Source organism: Pristiophorus japonicus, chromosome 14, assembly GCF_044704955.1.
Source record: "Pristiophorus japonicus isolate sPriJap1 chromosome 14, sPriJap1.hap1, whole genome shotgun sequence".
NCBI lineage: Eukaryota > Metazoa > Chordata > Chondrichthyes > Pristiophoridae > Pristiophorus > Pristiophorus japonicus.
The window spans coordinates 146,064,316-146,081,857 of NC_091990.1; the positions used below are offsets into that span (position 1 = coordinate 146,064,316).

The 17,542-nt window shown below is 40.8% G+C and overlaps 1 protein-coding gene across 2 annotated transcripts in view; it reads left to right on the forward strand.

Annotated features, from left to right (window-relative positions):
• The window catches only part of LOC139280139 (very-long-chain 3-oxoacyl-CoA reductase-A-like), a 213,256-nt gene extending 203,185 nt beyond the window's left edge, over window positions 1-10,071 (forward strand). For both annotated transcript variants that reach the window (XM_070899670.1, XM_070899671.1), the window contains exons 10-11: window positions 1,605-1,754; window positions 5,864-10,071. In XM_070899670.1, coding sequence (XP_070755771.1) covers window positions 1,605-1,754; window positions 5,864-5,977 — 264 coding nt within the window. In that variant the 3' untranslated portion in view covers window positions 5,978-10,071. The remainder of the gene's footprint in view (window positions 1-1,604; window positions 1,755-5,863) is intronic.
• The last annotated feature ends 7,471 nt before the right edge of the window (window positions 10,072-17,542 follow it).

Genomic DNA, 17,542 nt, shown 5'->3' on the forward strand with positions numbered 1-17,542 from the left:
AGTGTTTATGGAATGCTTAGTAACTTTTGGACTAGTTTTCTTCAGAATTATTGTCTGCTCTATATTAAGTTACCCAAAATACTGATGTACAATGCACATCGATTGCCTTGGGATCCATAAACTCCTTGCCAAGCTACAAATAAATTGCCAAATTTGTAGAGCAAGAGAAAACTACCTACATATTGTGGGTTATTCTGGTCATTAGGCTTAAAGAATAATAGTTTGCCAAAGTAAAGAACTGTAGAGAAAGTGTAGTTTGGGATATGTAAAAGTTCAAGCTATAGATTGTTTGATTTATGAAGAGCCAGTTGTGCTATTAGTTTGGATACTGGTGGTGTGCCCTTTTTGTGCCATCTAGTGGTTAATATTTACATTTCTTTTCCATGCAATCTTTGGTGATAAATGAGGTAGTGCTGTACAGTACTTGAACTGAATAGTTTTGAAATAGACCTGTCCTCAAATTAATACTGGCCTCACATTGCAATATGTATTTAAATTAAGCCAATTTCTGATTCAAATAAAGTCTCATAGTGCGCTATCTCCAATAACAAATTGCAAGTATCCTTGCTGCCTTGCCTCCATTAGAATTTGAAGTAACTTAGTACTGTTGTGAGGTCCACAAAGGTTGTTACCATGCATCATTTGCAAAAACATATATTCCTTCCTGCTAGATGCTTGTTATAAATTTGGTTTTGCCGCAGGTGTCTGATGGGTTCAGCGGTATTGGTCGCTCCCTTAAGGTTGCCTGTTTTCCACTGCCCTGAATCTGTCGGCAAGGCAGTGAGATCTGAGAGTTTAACAATGAAACTCCCTTGTGATGTGGACAGGATCTCCGTGTTTTAAGCACACATCGACTTTTAATCTCTCTGAAGGTGGACCGAGGTAACACTATGGGAAGCATTGTTTGGTTTGATTCATAAGCTGCTTTATTTGGTTTACAAAACATACAGAAGACTGAGTATGATGGAAGTCATTTGTTCAACTTCTTTTTCCGTACTGTAGCACCAAGAAGGAACGAGCCCACTTGGGGGGAAGGATTTATATTTAACATAGATTCACTATACTATCTGTCCTGCCAACAGTGCAGCGGTTATTTCTCCCTCAGTCACTTTCCTGCCTCGAGTCCTTGTGCAGATTTTCTGACTTCTGGTGTTCAAAGAACTTTGTCAACAATAACGTTCTAAATATCTCCTGAATGACCAGGCATTGCTAATAATTGAGCCATTGTTTGGGAACTCAAAATAATAACATACCCCGCATATATAGTATTTCATAACTGGCTCTGGATTGGCAACTCAGCATGAGACTATCTGGAGCAACTAACATATAAAAGAACTTGCATCAATATAATCCCTTTCACAACCTCAGAATATACAAAATGCTTCACAGCAACGTAGGTAAATGTGGCAGCCAATTTTATTGTTTGTCTCACAAACAGCAATGAGATGAATTTAACAATTAGATTTAGGTTTTGTGTACTGTTAAAATCAAGTCATAAAATTGCAATAAAATAATACAAAAATGTGAGAAAATTGTGTTTACTAACAATGAGTAATTTGTTTCTGAGCAGTAACATTGTATTTTACTCTTTGCGCTTGTCTTAGAGTGTGCTGCCATTTTTTGTGGCTACAAAGTTGAGTAAGATCCGAAAGCCAACTCTGGACAAACCGAGCCCAGAAACCTATGTGAAAGCTGCCTTAAACACAGTTGGTCTTCAGACACAGACAAATGGCTATCTGCCACATGCCATACTGGTAAGACTGCAAGTTTTGCCTCATCAGTTATTTAATTTATCAATTTGTTTCAGTGCATCTCAAACATTTTGTACGTTTTCTCTTTTGTAAGAGTGCTCACTCGTATATTCTGGATACTGACTGCCTCCTGTCCAACTTCTTGCATAAGTGCCCTTTCTTAATGTGTGAGCTAATAATAGGTGATTGGCAAGTTATTTGATACTGGAAGGGCCCATCTGATCCTAATGTTTTTACAAATACTCTCACAGTTCTCACTAAATAATTATTGACAAAAACCCTTGATGATTTCACCCTCTTTCTCCCCCACACCCCCTCCTCAACCATCCAAACCCAGGGTTCTGAAGCCATCTGCATATCTCCTTCTGTCACGTCAACTGAGCTCTGCTAAATCAGTACAGACCAGGAATTGAATGTGTGTGTCTGTTTCTGGTGCCTATTTTGATATTTCATGTTGTATATTGCATTAGCAGAAGTTGTTTAAATTGTTTTGAAATCCAGTACAGTGAAATTAATTTTGTGATTGCTGTTCTCTCTCTGCTAGGAATGTGAACTGAATTCCTAGTACTGCCACTCTTGCACCTCTGGTCTTGTCTGTGTGTTGATAATGACTTTGACGGCCTCTTCTTCTTAATTCCCAACAATGTTAGGTGATCTAGAAACTAGTGTACATTTGCAAGACAATAAGCACAGGCTTGCAATATAATTATGGGATGGATGAGCATCATGGTCCAGTGGTTTGTGGAAAATAAATCACGAGACAGTTGGTCAAATAACCCACTTTTGCCTGCATTGATTGCGATTCAGTGCAAACCAGTAGTCTCTAATGTGTTCTAGTTATACAGTATGTACAGTTTAAACTTGTTAAAGAATCGTTTTTATTTGTTGCTATTCCTGGAGACACTTAACATAGAAACATAGAAACATAGAAAATAGGTGCAGGAGCAGGCCATTCAGCCCTTCTAGCCTGCACCGCCATTCAACGAGTTCATGGCTGAACATGAAACTTCAGTACCCACTTCCTGCTTTCACGCCATACCCCTTGATCCCCCGAGTACTAAGGACTTCATCTAACTCCCTTTTGAATATATTTAGTGAATTGGCCTCAACTACTTCCTGTGGTAGAGAATTCCACAGGTTCACCACTCTCTGGGTGAAGAAGTTTCTCCTTATCTCGGTCCTAAATGGCTTACCCCTTATCCTTAGACTGTGACCCCTGGTTCTGGACTTCCCCAACATTGGGAACATTCTTCCTGCATCCAACCTGTCCAAACCCGTCAGAATTTTAAACGTTTCTATGAGGTCCCCTCTCACTCTTCTGAACTCCAGTGAATACAAGCCCAGTTGATTCAGTCTTTCTTGATAGGTCAGTCCCACCATCCCGGGAATCAGTCTGGTGAATCTTCGCTGCACTCCCTCAACAGCAAGTATGTCATTCCTCAAGTTAGGAGACCAAAACTGTACACAATACTCCAGGTGTGGCCTCACCAAGGCCCTGTACAACTGTAGCAACACCTCCCTGCCCTTGTACTCAAATCCCCTCGCTATGAAGGCCAACATGCCATTTGCTTTCTTAACCGCCTGCTGTACCTGCATGCCAACCTTCAATGACTGATGTACCATGACACCCAGGTCTCGTTGCACCTTCCCTTTTCCTAATCTGTCACCATTCAGATAATAGTCTGTCTCTCTGTTTTTACCACCAAAGTGGATAACCTCACATTTATCCACATTATACTTCATCTGCCACGCATTTGCCCACTCACCTAACCTATCCAAGTCACTCTGTAGCCTCATAGCATCCTCCTCGCAGCTCACACTGCCACCCAACTTAGTGTCATCCGCAAATTTGGAGATACTACATTTAATCCCTTCGTCTAAATCATTAATGTATAATGTAAACAGCTGGGGCCCCAGCACAGAACCCTGCGGTACCCCACTAGTCACTGCCTGCCATTCCGAAAAGTACCCATTTACTCCTACTCTTTGCTTCCTGTCTGACAACCAGTTCTCAATCCACGTCAGCACACTACCCCCAATCCCATGTGCTTTAACTTTGCACATTAATCTCCTGTGTGGGACCTTGTCGAAAGCCTTCTGAAAGTCCAAATATACCACATCAACTGGTACTCCTTTGTCCACTTTATTGGAAACATCCTCAAAAAATTCCAGAAGATTTGTCAAGCATGATCTCCCTTTTACAAATCCATGCTGACTTGGACCTATCATGTCACCATTTTCCAAATGCGCTGCTATGACATCCTTAATAATTGATTCCATCATTTTACCCACTACTGAGGTCAGGCTGACCGGTCTATAATTCCCTGCTTTCTCTCTCCCTCCTTTTTTAAAAAGTGGGGTTACATTGGCTACCCTCCACTCGATAGGAACTGATCCAGAGTCAATGGAATGTTGGAAAATGACTGTCAATGCATCCGCTATTTCCAAGGCCACCTCCTTAAGTACTCTGGGATGCAGTCCATCAGGCCCTGGGGATTTATCGGCCTTCAATCCCATCAATTTCCCCAACACAATTTCCCGACTAATAAAGATTTCCCTCAGTTCCTCCTCTTTAATAGACCCTCTGACCACTTTTATATCCGGAAGGTTGTTTGTGTCCTCCTTAGTGAATACTGAACCAAAGTACTTGTTCAATTGGTCTGCCATTTCTTTGTTCCCCGTTATGACTTCCCCTGATTCTGACTGCAGGGGACCTACGTTTGTTTTTACTAACCTCTTTCTCTTTACATACCTATAGAAACTTTTGCAATCCACCTTAATGTTCCCTGCAAGCTTCTTCTCGTACTCCATTTTCCCTGCCCTAATCAAACCCTTTGTCCTCCTCTGCTGAGTTCTAAATTTCTCCCAGTCCTCAGGTTCGCTGCTATTTCTGGCCAATTTGTATGCCACTTCCTTGGCTTTAATACTATCCCTGATTTCCCTAGATAGCCACGGTTGAGCCACCTTCCCTTTTTTATTTTTACGCCAGACAGGAATGTACAATTGTTGTAATTCATCCATGCGTTCTCTAAATGTCTGCCATTGCCCATCCACAGTCAACCCCTTAAGTATCATTAGCCAATCTATCTTAGCCAATTCATGCCTCATACCTTCAAAGTTACCCTTCTTTAAGTTCTGGACCATGGTCTCTGAATTAACTGTTTCATTCTCCATCCTAATGCAGAATTCCACCATATTATGGTCACTCTTCCCCAAGGGGCCTCGCACAATGAGATTGCTAATTAATCCTCTCTCATTACACAACACCCAGTCTAATTCTAACCATCTGGCTGTAGAATTAATGGATATTGTGCCCATGATGCAATCTTGCATGTGTTTTTAATTGTCCATTTGGAGCTGGGAGTGTGAAGTCATCAAATGTCTGTACCTTTTACATGCACATTCATTCTATAAATTTAATGGCCCTGAATTTACGGGCGCGTACGAGGTGTGCGTGCGCCCATAGGGGCCCCACAAGTTCCGGGTTTCGGCATGCAGGAACTGCATGCCCCTTACAAATCATAACTCAATAGCTAATGAATACAAACAAAATCTATCAATAAAGTAAAGCAGACCTTGAACTAATCAAATCACTCATTTTTCTTTACAAAGTCCTTTTAGCAGCTAAAATCAGAACTCAGTAACTACAAGGTTCTGGTCAAATTTTGAAAACAAGTTCAATTTTTTTCACAGCCTACTTGGAAACAAAACAATTTATAACTTAACTAACTTTGTAAAAATGTGAGAAAATTACAAAATGTACTTTAACTTGCCCATAAAATTACCAAATGCAATTTGATATTAAGCTTCTCTTCCCGAGGCTAGACCCCCATTAGGAGCTTGGGGTCCAATGTCGTTATTTGTATTCGTCACTGTATATTTGTCATTTGGTTTTTATAATTTTGCATATTTTACCATTATTGTATAAATAAATGTTTGTATTCTTTCATAATGGAAAAACTTTGCAAAATTAATATACATCTCAACAAAGCCATGTAACAGCTGCAAAATCCCAGCTTGACGACTTAGATTTTAACTTTTTCTTAACCTGATCATAAATGAAAATATACAGTGGTAATTAAAATGCATGTTAATGTTCTAATATTCTTTAGGGTTGGATTACTACATCCCTACTTCCAGTCTCTCTGGTCATTAAGCAGTCCATGAAGATGAACCAGGGACTGCGTGCGCGCCACCTAAAGAAGCTGAAGGAAAAAGGGGATTGACCAGGATTTGAACGAGGATCAACACAAGAAGCTCCAGGAAAAATATGATTCTTTTACATGTGATGCGACAATATTATTGACATTTTTTGGGTGGGGCATGAACCAAGATTCTTTGTTCTATTAAGGACCAAATCTGGAGACTGATAAATTATGTTGTGTTGCCTGCAGTATATAAAACAATAAGTTTCCTTGGGATCCACTGGATTGTGTTTACATTTAGTTTTGGTAAAGACCCAGCAGGAGAGTCTGCTGTTCACTAACATTACACTGGTAAGCAGAGTTCTGTGTATGCATTTAAGTGACTGAGCACACAACTTTGCTGTGTCCTGGCTTGAGAACTGGCAAAATTAATCAGAGATGGTTTGCATCACTCTAAAAGCTGGTACCAATTTTAAACAGTACCTGCAGCATAACTGCAACGTTAATTGTGCTACTGACCAGATAAAATCCCGATTAAAACTATCTTTGAAGTTTTTGACTTTTATTTTTCCTCTTAATTGTCACTATTAAGAGATAAGATGCTTAGAAAGACATATGTTTAAAAATTTCCAAAGAAAATGCTCAGCTAGACAAATACCTGATTTATTTTAGACCACATCTGTGTAACAATAAAAGTAAAATAATGCAGTTATGAGAATAGGGCTCAAGCTATTTAATTCCTTTTCTTAAAATGTAAATATTACCTATGCAATTGCGAGTTAGCTTATGTAAATGACGACCCATCTTTACAGATCCTACACACAGCTGGATTAAGTTCCAAAAATACAAAACCAAGACAGATTCAAGTCATACAAAGATGGTGTCATTCACAATATTAAATGTGTCTTTGCAAGCGTATTCAGAGGAGGTAACCACTTGGAACTATTCTGAAACCCTGACTTGATCTGAAAAGCCCTGTTTAACAGAATAACATTCAAAGGAGTGATAATCCCAGGACCATGTGCTGTACATGTTTTCTGACACCTTGAGATGTGAGCAACAGCTTTTAAGCCAGATATGTTTGCAATATATACATTTTTTGGCTCCACACTGCAATCATTTCTTGTGTTCCAAAAAAGCATTCATGTAGTAGCTAACTCGTACTGCACATGTACCTTCTATTTCATTTTCATATATTGGGGTTCAATACTTTACTTCTATGCTCCTAGCACATGCTGAAAGCACAAATCTCAATTTTTTGTGCATTGCCAGCCCATGAGTTTCTGTCCATTTATTTTAATGTTTGGAAAATCATGGGTCAAAGTTGCACAATATATACTGCCAGCACGTGCTGGGTGCCGAAGCAGATTTTTTACACCATTATCATTAAGCTTTTTTGTAACTGTCCCAAGTGTCTGTCCACTACAAAGTGAGTCAAAACCACAAAGAACAATCTTGAAAAGGTGCATAGAGCAGCATGACTTAATTCCTTGAAGTCCTTTTATTTTATTCAGAGGTGGGGTCACAAGCACCCATTGACATCACTTTGCTAAACAGTGATGTATCTGACTTCACTACAATTGGTTGCCAACCATATTAAAACTATTAAACATTTTGAGGCTGGGCAGTTAGTACAATTACTCACTGATCTACCTTGGGTAGGTCTAGAATTTATCCTTCAACACATCTGAATTTGCAGTTGGAGCCTTGTGCAATACTCTTAGTGCCTAGTTTGAATAAAAGTATATTCCTTCCTTCTGACGACTTGGAAAGTTACTTCTGGGAAGACATCATTTTAAATGGAAGGATCTGAGTGGTATTTTCCCAGATGTTGTTCAGGTGCTTGTGAAACAGTTAATATTTTTAACACGGCTCATCAGCTCGATGACAGAAGTGAAGAGCTGCATCTGAAGAGTAATGCCAAGAGAAATGTCATTGGTATGTGAACAGTTTCCCAGTCAGGGATGTTCCCAATTGTGAGTTTTAAACCAAGTTGAACAACAGGGTATTAAGTGATGACATTCCACTCACCGGTTAGCTGTGCTATGACAGATTTCACAGCCAACATAGGCCAGTGAGTAACACTAGCACTGACGACCCCCCTTTGCAATTACTAATAGATATTTGCATTGATTGAAACATGCATGAAAATAGATTTTTTTAAATATATGAAATGCCTCTAAATCAGAAGCTGATTTACAGCAATCAACACTTACTCCGTTGAGTTTAGTAGTAACATTAAGCTGATTGGGTTTTTTTTCAACAGCTATATAGATTTGTAAATTAATCCTGGAAGAAATTATTTTTGTTCTATTTAAAAAATGCCAACTGGAAACATTCATGATCATCTACATCACTGCAGTTTCAGTTACCAGTAGTGAAAGTAAAATCACATCTTTTTTAGATTTGCTTGCTACAGTGTGCTATTGAATAGAGATTTTCATATATATGGAGAACATAGCTTAAAGAAGCCTTTATAAATTCAGCATGCACTGATTCTGTCTTGGTTCACCTGTACAGAGACATTAGTCGTCTGGACTTGCCACCAACATCATTTGAATTAATCAATTATGACTTAAACCAGTTTAATTTACAATCAACATTCCAAAAGTGATGGGTTGCTTTTTAGTTATATTTCAAGAAAACGATTTACTAACTAGCAGTCAAATTTTGTAAGCACCAATTATTAATTGTGCTGCCAATTTCCAAATAACTGCTCGTTTAAATGAATTAAATCTGGACTATAAGAAATGAGCAACAGGTGCTTATGTTGTGGTTCCTAGCCACTTTATATTTTTAAAAAAACCTCTTCTGGCACATGGCAAAGCTGTTGTGTGCTGAAATTGTTTGTGTAAATCAACATAATGCCACTTTGAAGCTGATTCCTTGCATTTTGCATGTTTTTATTTACTGGCTAATGCCATGCATTTAGTCTCGGGTCCCATTTGATTAAAATGTTGGATTCTGATTTTCTGCAAAGGATTTTTGATCCTAAATAATTTTGAAGCAAAAGAATGGCTCATGAGATGAGTTTGTTGTATACTTAAGCAAACTTCTTTCTGTAATGAATTAATCAGGATCTAATAGCTGCAGTCTCTTTTTCTGTTTGTATAAAGACTAAGGATCTATTTAGATCACGAGTTTAGCGTCCATGCAAAGAAGTTTTAGCTTTGCAACAGTGCTAAACTAATGTTGAGTAAATTGGGCGCGAAGACCTGAGTGATTACAAAACAAAGCAGCTTCACTCTGGCATCATATCGTGACCTGAGATTAACGCATTTACAACTGCAGTGACCCAGAGTTCCAGCTGTAGTTTAAATGCACTTTAAAACCACTTAGTTCCAATGTTTAACAGTCGCTCATTTGTGTGTTTTGCTTACCATCCCAGATGCCGGAAGCACTTGTTTCATAATAATAGAATTATGGAGCTGCTGCTTATCTTGCCCCCCCCAAAAAAAGTTTGTTAATGTATTCTGTAATCCCTCTGGTAGTCAAAATGAAGGTAAGAGAATATTAATAATAGCAAGTACCATAAAATGTTTTATGGAGACCTTCATCCAGGTGTGCCTATCGCCCTCCTCCTTCTGCATACTCTGAGCTAGATTTCCACCTATTTGTAGTCAATGAGCAGAAAATAGTCTGAAATCTGAGATGTGTTTATTTCCCAATTTCTGGATGGGCTTGGGGGGGGCTCTGATTTAAAATAAAATACAATATGCTGCTATTAATTGCAAACATGAATGGTGTAATTGTGTGGTCTATATAACAGATAACCCTATTTTAAATTCATCTTTGCATTAGATCCTGAAATGGAACATAAGCATACAGTCTGATATGGATCATTATGGTTTGCTTCTGATATAAAAAATTTCAAGGAAGTCTGGTGTCAAGGAAAGTTCCGAATGTTTTTAAACATGCAAAACCGATACAATGGTGCTGAACTGGTTAAGTGCGAAGCTTGTGTCTTGATTTGGTTTATATTGCAGATTTGGGAAGCTGAAAGAATGTAGGATTGTGTTTTTGTTGGTGTTAAAGGTATGCAAGAGAAAAGTTGAGATGAATTGTTTGCCCATGCAGTTGTGTGTTAACTAGTATTGCAGAACTTGATTGCTTTCACCAACTATAAATGTTTCTGGTCAGTAGGTGTGACTTAATAAAACAGCTTATTTGTGAAATACTGCTTTTGAAATTCTAATTATTAGTTTGTCTAAACATAAATTGTCTACATGTTTCTAATCATATGAAATCCTCAACTGTTGGAAGCAATGGGTTGAGGAGAGAGAGTTTGAACTAATTTAACATGGGATGCTCTAGGTTTTTTTGTACACACACCTATTGGGTTTAAACGCCTCATAATGCACCCCAAAATATTGGAATATGAAGTTAAAGATGATATAATCACTTTGATATTGAATGTCTGTGCCCATGTCAATATGAAGGCTATAGGATGCGCTTTATCCATAGAATAAGTGGCTTATTAGCTTTCAGATCTACTCAAAAAAAAACATTGAATTTCACTGCCTCAGATTATTTAAACAAAATTACTGAACTATGACAGCAACCTGTGCTTCATGCAAGTGCAGAGATTTGTGAACACTTTTGGCCACCAAATTTGAGCGGGTATTGCAATCTACACAAACTCTTTCCTCGCCGTGTACACTAGATTAAGATGAGAGATGAGTAACAAAAGATTATTTTGTTTCTCGTAATTCTAATGCAGAAGTTTTCAAACTGTCAGAACATGCCTTCCCACACTACCTCCCCCTTCTGCCATACACACACAAACCATGACACCTTCAATTACTAGATAAAGCAAAAGAAAAGGTAAAAATACTGCATTTTCCAAGCACACTAGAAACTACTACATATTTAATGTGTGCAAATCAATGGAATGGATGAAGCTGCTTTTCTATTTGAATACATTTTAATTACATGTGTTGTAGAAATATTAGCCCTAATTTTCCGGGTTGCTGTCACAGTTCAGCAATTTTGCTCAAATAATCTGAGGCAGTGAAATTCTATTTTTGTAGATCTGAAAGCTAATAAGCCACTTATTCTATGGAAATTTCTGACAGTTTGAAAACTGCATTAGAATTACGAGAAACAAAATAATCTTTTGTTACTCATCTCTCATAATCTAGTGTACACAGCGAGGAAAGAGTTTATGTAGATTGCAATACCCGCTTAAATTTGGTGGCCAAAAGTGTTCACAAATCTCTGCACTTGCATGAAGCACAGGTTGCTGTCACAGTTCAGCAATTTTGCTTCAATAATCTGAGGCAGTGAAATTCATTTTTTTTTGAGTAGATCTGAAAGCTAATAAGCCATTTATTCTATGGCTAAAGCGCCTCCTATAGTATTCATATTGACATGGGCACAGACATTCACAGACCGGCAAGGCCCCCCTCACCAGAATCATCTGAAAATAAGCCATATGATCTTGGGCGCTGGACGTGCTTCGTGCCTGCTATGGTAAGGCCTTAATGGAAGTCGACTCCATCAGTGAGGCTTAACTGAGCCCTTGGTGATTTTACCTTCAGATTGAGGTTCTGCTCTTTCCCACCCACCCCCGACAGGATAAACCTCCCCCATAAATGCAGGACATCCAATATTTTGAATTCAACAGGGAGGCCTAAACTAATGACAGCTGTAACATGTAAGATACAAGTTTTATTCCTCTTGTCACTTTCAACGTTAATGGGGTCCTACATTAGGAGCCTTGTCCCTTATGTTGCTCTCTACATGCCTAGTGCACACCACTGTCCATGCTTCAGGAATTGTATGTAAATTTGTCATGTTAGAAAAAGACATTTTAAAAAGTCTGAATTCCAATTCTACAAATAAAAAAAACCTGCCATTGCTGAAAATATGCAATAAAAAATAAAATGCTGAAATATTAATGTCAATCAGCACAAGAAAAGGTGGGTCAAAGCTTTGGATGTAGACTATTCATTAGCACTGACAACTGAAAGATATGCAAGTCCCTGTGTAGGGCAGAAAAATAGGCTGGAAGGGCGATTCATCGAATGGTTACAGCACGGAAGGAGGCCATTCAGCCGGTCGAGCCCCTGCCTGCTCTCCAAGAGCACTTCAGCTGGTCTCACTTGCCCTGCCCTTTTCCCGTAGCCCTGCAATTTTTTTTCTTCAGGTGCTTATCCAGTTCCCTTTTTGAAAGCCACGATTGAATCTGCCTACACCACCCCATCAGGCAGTGCATTCCAGATCCTAACCACTCGCTGCGTAAAGTTTTCCTTCGTGTCACCTTTGGCAAAAGAACTAATCGCCTTAAATCTGTGTTCTCTGGTTCTTAATCCTTTTGCCAATGGGAACAGTTTCTCTCTCTCTCTACTCTGTCCAGACCCCTCATGATTTTGAACAGCTCTATCAAATCTCCTCTCAATCTTCTCTGCTTTGAGAACAACCCCAGCTTCTCCAGTCAATTCACGTAATTGAAGTCCCTCATCCCTGTAACCATTCTTGTAAATCTTTTCTGCACCTTCTTTAAGGCCTTCACATCCTTCCTAAAGTGCAGTGCCCAGAATTGGACACAATACTCCAGTTGAGGCCAAATCAGTGTTTTATAAAAGGTTCCTATAACTTCCTTGCGTTTGTACTCATGCCTTTATTTACGAAGCCCATGGTCCCGTATGTTTTGCTAACCGTTTTCTCAACCTGCTCTACCACCTTCAACGATTTGTGCACAAAGCCCCAGATCTCTCTGTTCATGCACCCCCTTTAGGATTGTACCCATTAGTTTATATTGCTTCTGCTTGTTCTACCTACTAAAATATATCACTTCACACTTCTCTGCGTTAAATTTCATCTGCCACGTGTCAGCCTTTTTCACCAGCCTGTCTATGTCCTCTTGAAGTCTCACTATCCTCCTCACTGTTCACTATATGTCCAAGTTTTGTCATCTGCAGATTTTTAAATTGTGCCATGTACACCCAAATCATTAAAGAAAGGCAAAGCCGGTAGAAGTTAAGAGTCAGAAATGTTTTCACTGCCATACTTATCTAATTTCATGCTACATTTTATTGCTTTATTAGGATCTTTGTCTATCATCTACCAGTTTTCACCTCATTCCAGCCTTTCCAAAACCCTGTTTACGAGCATTCAATCAATTGGCAGACAGAAGTCAGAATTGCTGTTTGTTCTAAATTAGAAATCATCATCATAGGCGGTCCCTCGAAACGAGGATAACTTGCTTCCATGCCAAAAATGGATGAGTTCACAGGTGTTTCAATGAAGGACCCGAACTACATCCTCAAGGGTGGAAGATGCCGGTGTGTGGATTTTTTTTAACGTGTGTTGGCTGTTGCACACCTGCCACCACACGGGCTTGACAGAGCTAGGTTTTCGTCCAGTGGCAAGGATTACCCAAGACGACTGGAGACCAGCTCTGCTGCACGGACCTAGTGCGCACACATCGGTGTGGGCTGGCCCAGAACTCACGCCTCCCCTGGCCCCCGATCATATTCCTGCACAGTTTCTCACTAATCCTTCGCCCTGACCTCGCCGTGGCGAGGTCCACATTACAGGGAAGATGAATTCGAAATAAACTATCTAGAATCACAATCAAGTTGATGTGGTTAATGGAGACCACTTCCTTCCAACAACTTGCATTTCTATTCTACCATTAATGTAGAAAAAATATGTCAAGGCATTTCACAGGCATAAGGAAGTGATCAACACTGCATCAAAGAGGAAAATATTGGTAAGCTAGGATGTACAGATGGGTTTTAAAGGTGGAGAGGGAGAGGCTGAGGGGATTTGTGGAGGGAATGCCGAAGTGTTTTCTAGACAGCTGAAGACATGGCTGCCAATGATGAAGGGGTGATGCCAGAGGAACACCGCTTTGGGGAGGGTATTAGGACTGGAGAAGGTTACAGAGAAAGGGATGAGTGAGGATTGGAGGGTAGCTAATGGAACCCCACTTTTTTAGAAAACGGGGAATTATAGACCAGTTAGCCTGACATCGATGGTGGGGAAAATGCTGGAGTCAATTATTAAAGATGCAACAGCAGCGCATTTGGAAAGCAGTGACAGGATCAGTCCAAGTCAGCATAGATTTATGAAAGGGAAATTATGCTTGACAAATCTTCCAGAATTTTTTTGAGGATGTAACTAGTAGAGTGGATAAGGGAGAACCAGTAGATGTGTATTTGGATTTTCAAAAGGCTTTTGACAAGGTCCCGCACAAGAGATTAGTGTGCAAAATTAAGGCACATGGTATTGGGGGTAATGTATTGACGTGGATAGAGAAATGGTTGGCGGACAGGAAGCAAAGAGTGGGAATAAACTGGTCCTTTTTAGAATGGCAGGCAGTGACTAGTGGGGTGCTGCAGGGTTCAGTGCTGGGACCCCAGCTATTTACAAATATACATTAATGATTTAGACGAAGGAATTGAGTGTAATATCTCCAAGTTTGCAGCTGACACTAAGTTACTAAGTTGGGTGGCAGTGCGAGCTGCGAGGAGGATGCTAAGAGGCTGCAGGGGGACTTGGACAGGTTAGGTGAATGGGCAAATGCATGACAGATGCAGTATTATGTGGATGAATGTGAGGTTATCCACTTTGGTGGCAAAAACAGGAAGGCAGACTATTATCTGAATGGTAACAGATTAGTAAAAGGGGAGGTGCAACGAGACCTGGGTGTCATGGTACATCAGTCATTGAAGGTAGGCATGCAGCTACAGCAGGCAGCAAAGAAAGCAAATGGCATGCTGGCCTTCATAGCGAGGGAATTTGAGTATAGGAGCAGGGAGGTCTTGCTGCAGTTGTACAGGGCCTTGGTGAGGCCTCACCTTGAGTATTGTGTGCAGTTTTGGTCATCTAATCTGAGGAAGGAATTGCTTGCTATTGAGGGAGTGCAGCGAACGATCGCCAGACTAATTCCTGGGATGGCAGGACTGACATATGAGGAAAGACTGCATTGGCTAGACTTATATTCACTGGAATTTAGAAGACTGCGAGGGGATCTCATAGAAACGTATAAAATTCTGACGGGATTGGACAGGTTAGATGCAGGAAGAATGTTCCTGATGTTGGGGAAGTCCAGAACCAGGGGACACAGTCTAAGAATAAGAGGTAAGCCATTTAGGACCGAGATGAGAAACTTTTTCACCCAGAGAGTTGTGAACCTGTGGAATTCTTTACCACAGAAAGTTGTTGAGTCCAGTTTGTTGGACATATTCAAAAGGGAGTTAGATGTGGCCCTTATGGCTAAATGGAGCAGGGGGTATGTAGAGAAGTCTGGGGTGGGGGACTGAGGTTGAATGATCAGCCATAATCATATTGAATGGCGGTGCAGGCTCGAAGGGCTGAATGGCCTGTTCTTGCACCTATTTTCTATGTTTCTATGCCGTGAAGAGTTTAAATACCAGAATGAGATTTTTAAATTGAAAGTTTAGGGGATCAGGCCAATGTAGGGCATCGAGGACAGGGGTGATGTGTGGGTGGGACAGGGGAGGATATGAGCAGTACAATTTATGGGGTAGTGGATGGGAGGGTGGTCCACCAGGAAAGCATTGGCACAGTCCAGTTTGGAGGTGACATAGCCATGGATAAGGGTTTCAACATAAGATGGGCTGAGGCAGGGGTAGAGGCAGGTGATGTGGAAGTAGTTGGTGTTATATATGTATACTTGTATTTACTTTGTACAGCCACCAGAGGGCTCATTCCCCTGGAGTCCCAAGGGATCCCATAATCCCCTAGCAGCACAGGTATTTAAGGAGGCTTCACAGGTTGGAGAGGCACTCTGGAGACCTATAATGAAAGACTACGGTCACACTTTAATTTGAGCTCACAGTGTTCAGTCTGACTCTCCATACACAACAACTGGTGACAAGATACAGATAGCAAACCCAAAGATGCAGAGAACAGTGGGCATCCTGGAGAAATTCTCGGAGGGAGATGATTGGAAAACTTTTGTGGAGCAACTCGACCAATACCTCATGGCCAACGAGCTAGATGGGGAAGAGAGCACTGCCAAACGAAGGGCGATCCTCCTCACCATCTGTGGGGCACCAACGTTTGGCCTCATGAAGAATCTGCTCACTCATAGGAACATAGAAAATAGGTGCAGGAGTAGGCCATTTGGCCCTTTGAGCCTGCACCGCTATTCAATGAGTTCATGGCTGAACCCCATTCCTGTTTTCTCGCCATGCCTCTTGATCCCCCTAGTAGGAAGGACTACATCTAAATCCTTTTTGAATATATTTAGTGAATTGGCCTCAACAACTTTCTGTGGTAGAGAATTCCACAGGTTCACCACTCTCTGGGTGAAGAAGTTTCTCTCCATCTCGGTCCTAAATGGTTTACCCCTTATTCTTTGACTGTGAACCCTGGTTCTGGACTTCCCCAACATTGGGAACATTCTTCCTGCATCTAACCTGTCTAAACCCGTCAGAATATTAAACGTTTCAATGAGATCCCCTCTCATTCTTCTGAACTCCAGTGAATACAAGTCCAGTTGATCCAGTCTTTCTTGATATCAGTCCCGGCATCCCGGGAATCAGTCTGGTGAACCTTCGCTGCACTCCCTCAACAGCAAGAATATCCTTCCTCAAGTTAGGAGACCAAAACTGTACACAATACTCCAGGTGTGGCCTCACCAAGGCCCTATACAACTGTAGTAACACCTCCCTGCCCCTATACTCAAATCACCTCGCTATGAAGGCCAACATGCCATTTGCTTTCTTAACCGCCTGCGGTACCTGCATGCCAACCCTCAGTGACTGATGTACCATGACAGCCAGGTCACGTTGCAGCTCCCCTTTTCCTAATCTGTCACCATTCAGATAATAGTCTGTCTCTCTGTTTTTACAACCAAAGTGGATAACCTCACATTTATCCACATTATACTTCATCTGCCATGCATTTGCCCACTCAACTAACCTATCCAAGTCACTCTGCAGCCTCATAGCATCCTCCTCGCAGCTCACACTGCCACCCAACTTAGTGTCATCCGCAAACTTGGAGATACTACATTTAATCCCCTCGTCTAAATCATTAATGTACAATGTAAACAGCTGGGGTCCCAGCACAGAACCTTGCGGTACCCCACTAGTCACTGCCTGCCATTCTGAAAAGTACCCATTTACTCCTACTCTTTGCTTCCTGTCTGACAACCAGTTCTCAATCCACATCAGCACACTACCCCCAATCCCATGTGCTTTAACTTTGCACATTAATCTCTTGTGTGGGACCTTGTCGAAAGCCTTCTGAAAGTCCAAATACACCACATCAACTGGTTCTCCCTTGTCCACTCTACTGGAAACATCCTCAAAAAATTCCAGAAGATTTGGCAAGCATGATTTCCGTTTCACAAATCCATGCTGACTTGGACCTATCATGTCACCTCTTTTCAAATGCGCTGCTATGACATCCTTAATAATTGATTCCATCATTTTACCCACTACCGATGTCAGGCTGACTGGTCTATAATTTCCTGTTTTCTCTCCCTCCTTTTTTAAAAAGTGGGGTTACATTGGCTACTCTCCACTCCATAGGAACTGATCCAGAGTCTATGGAATGTTGGAAAATGACTGTCAATGCATCCGCTATTTCCAAGGCCAACTCGTTAAGTACTCTGGGATGCAGATCATCAGGCCCTGGGGATTTATCGGCCTTCAATCCCATCAA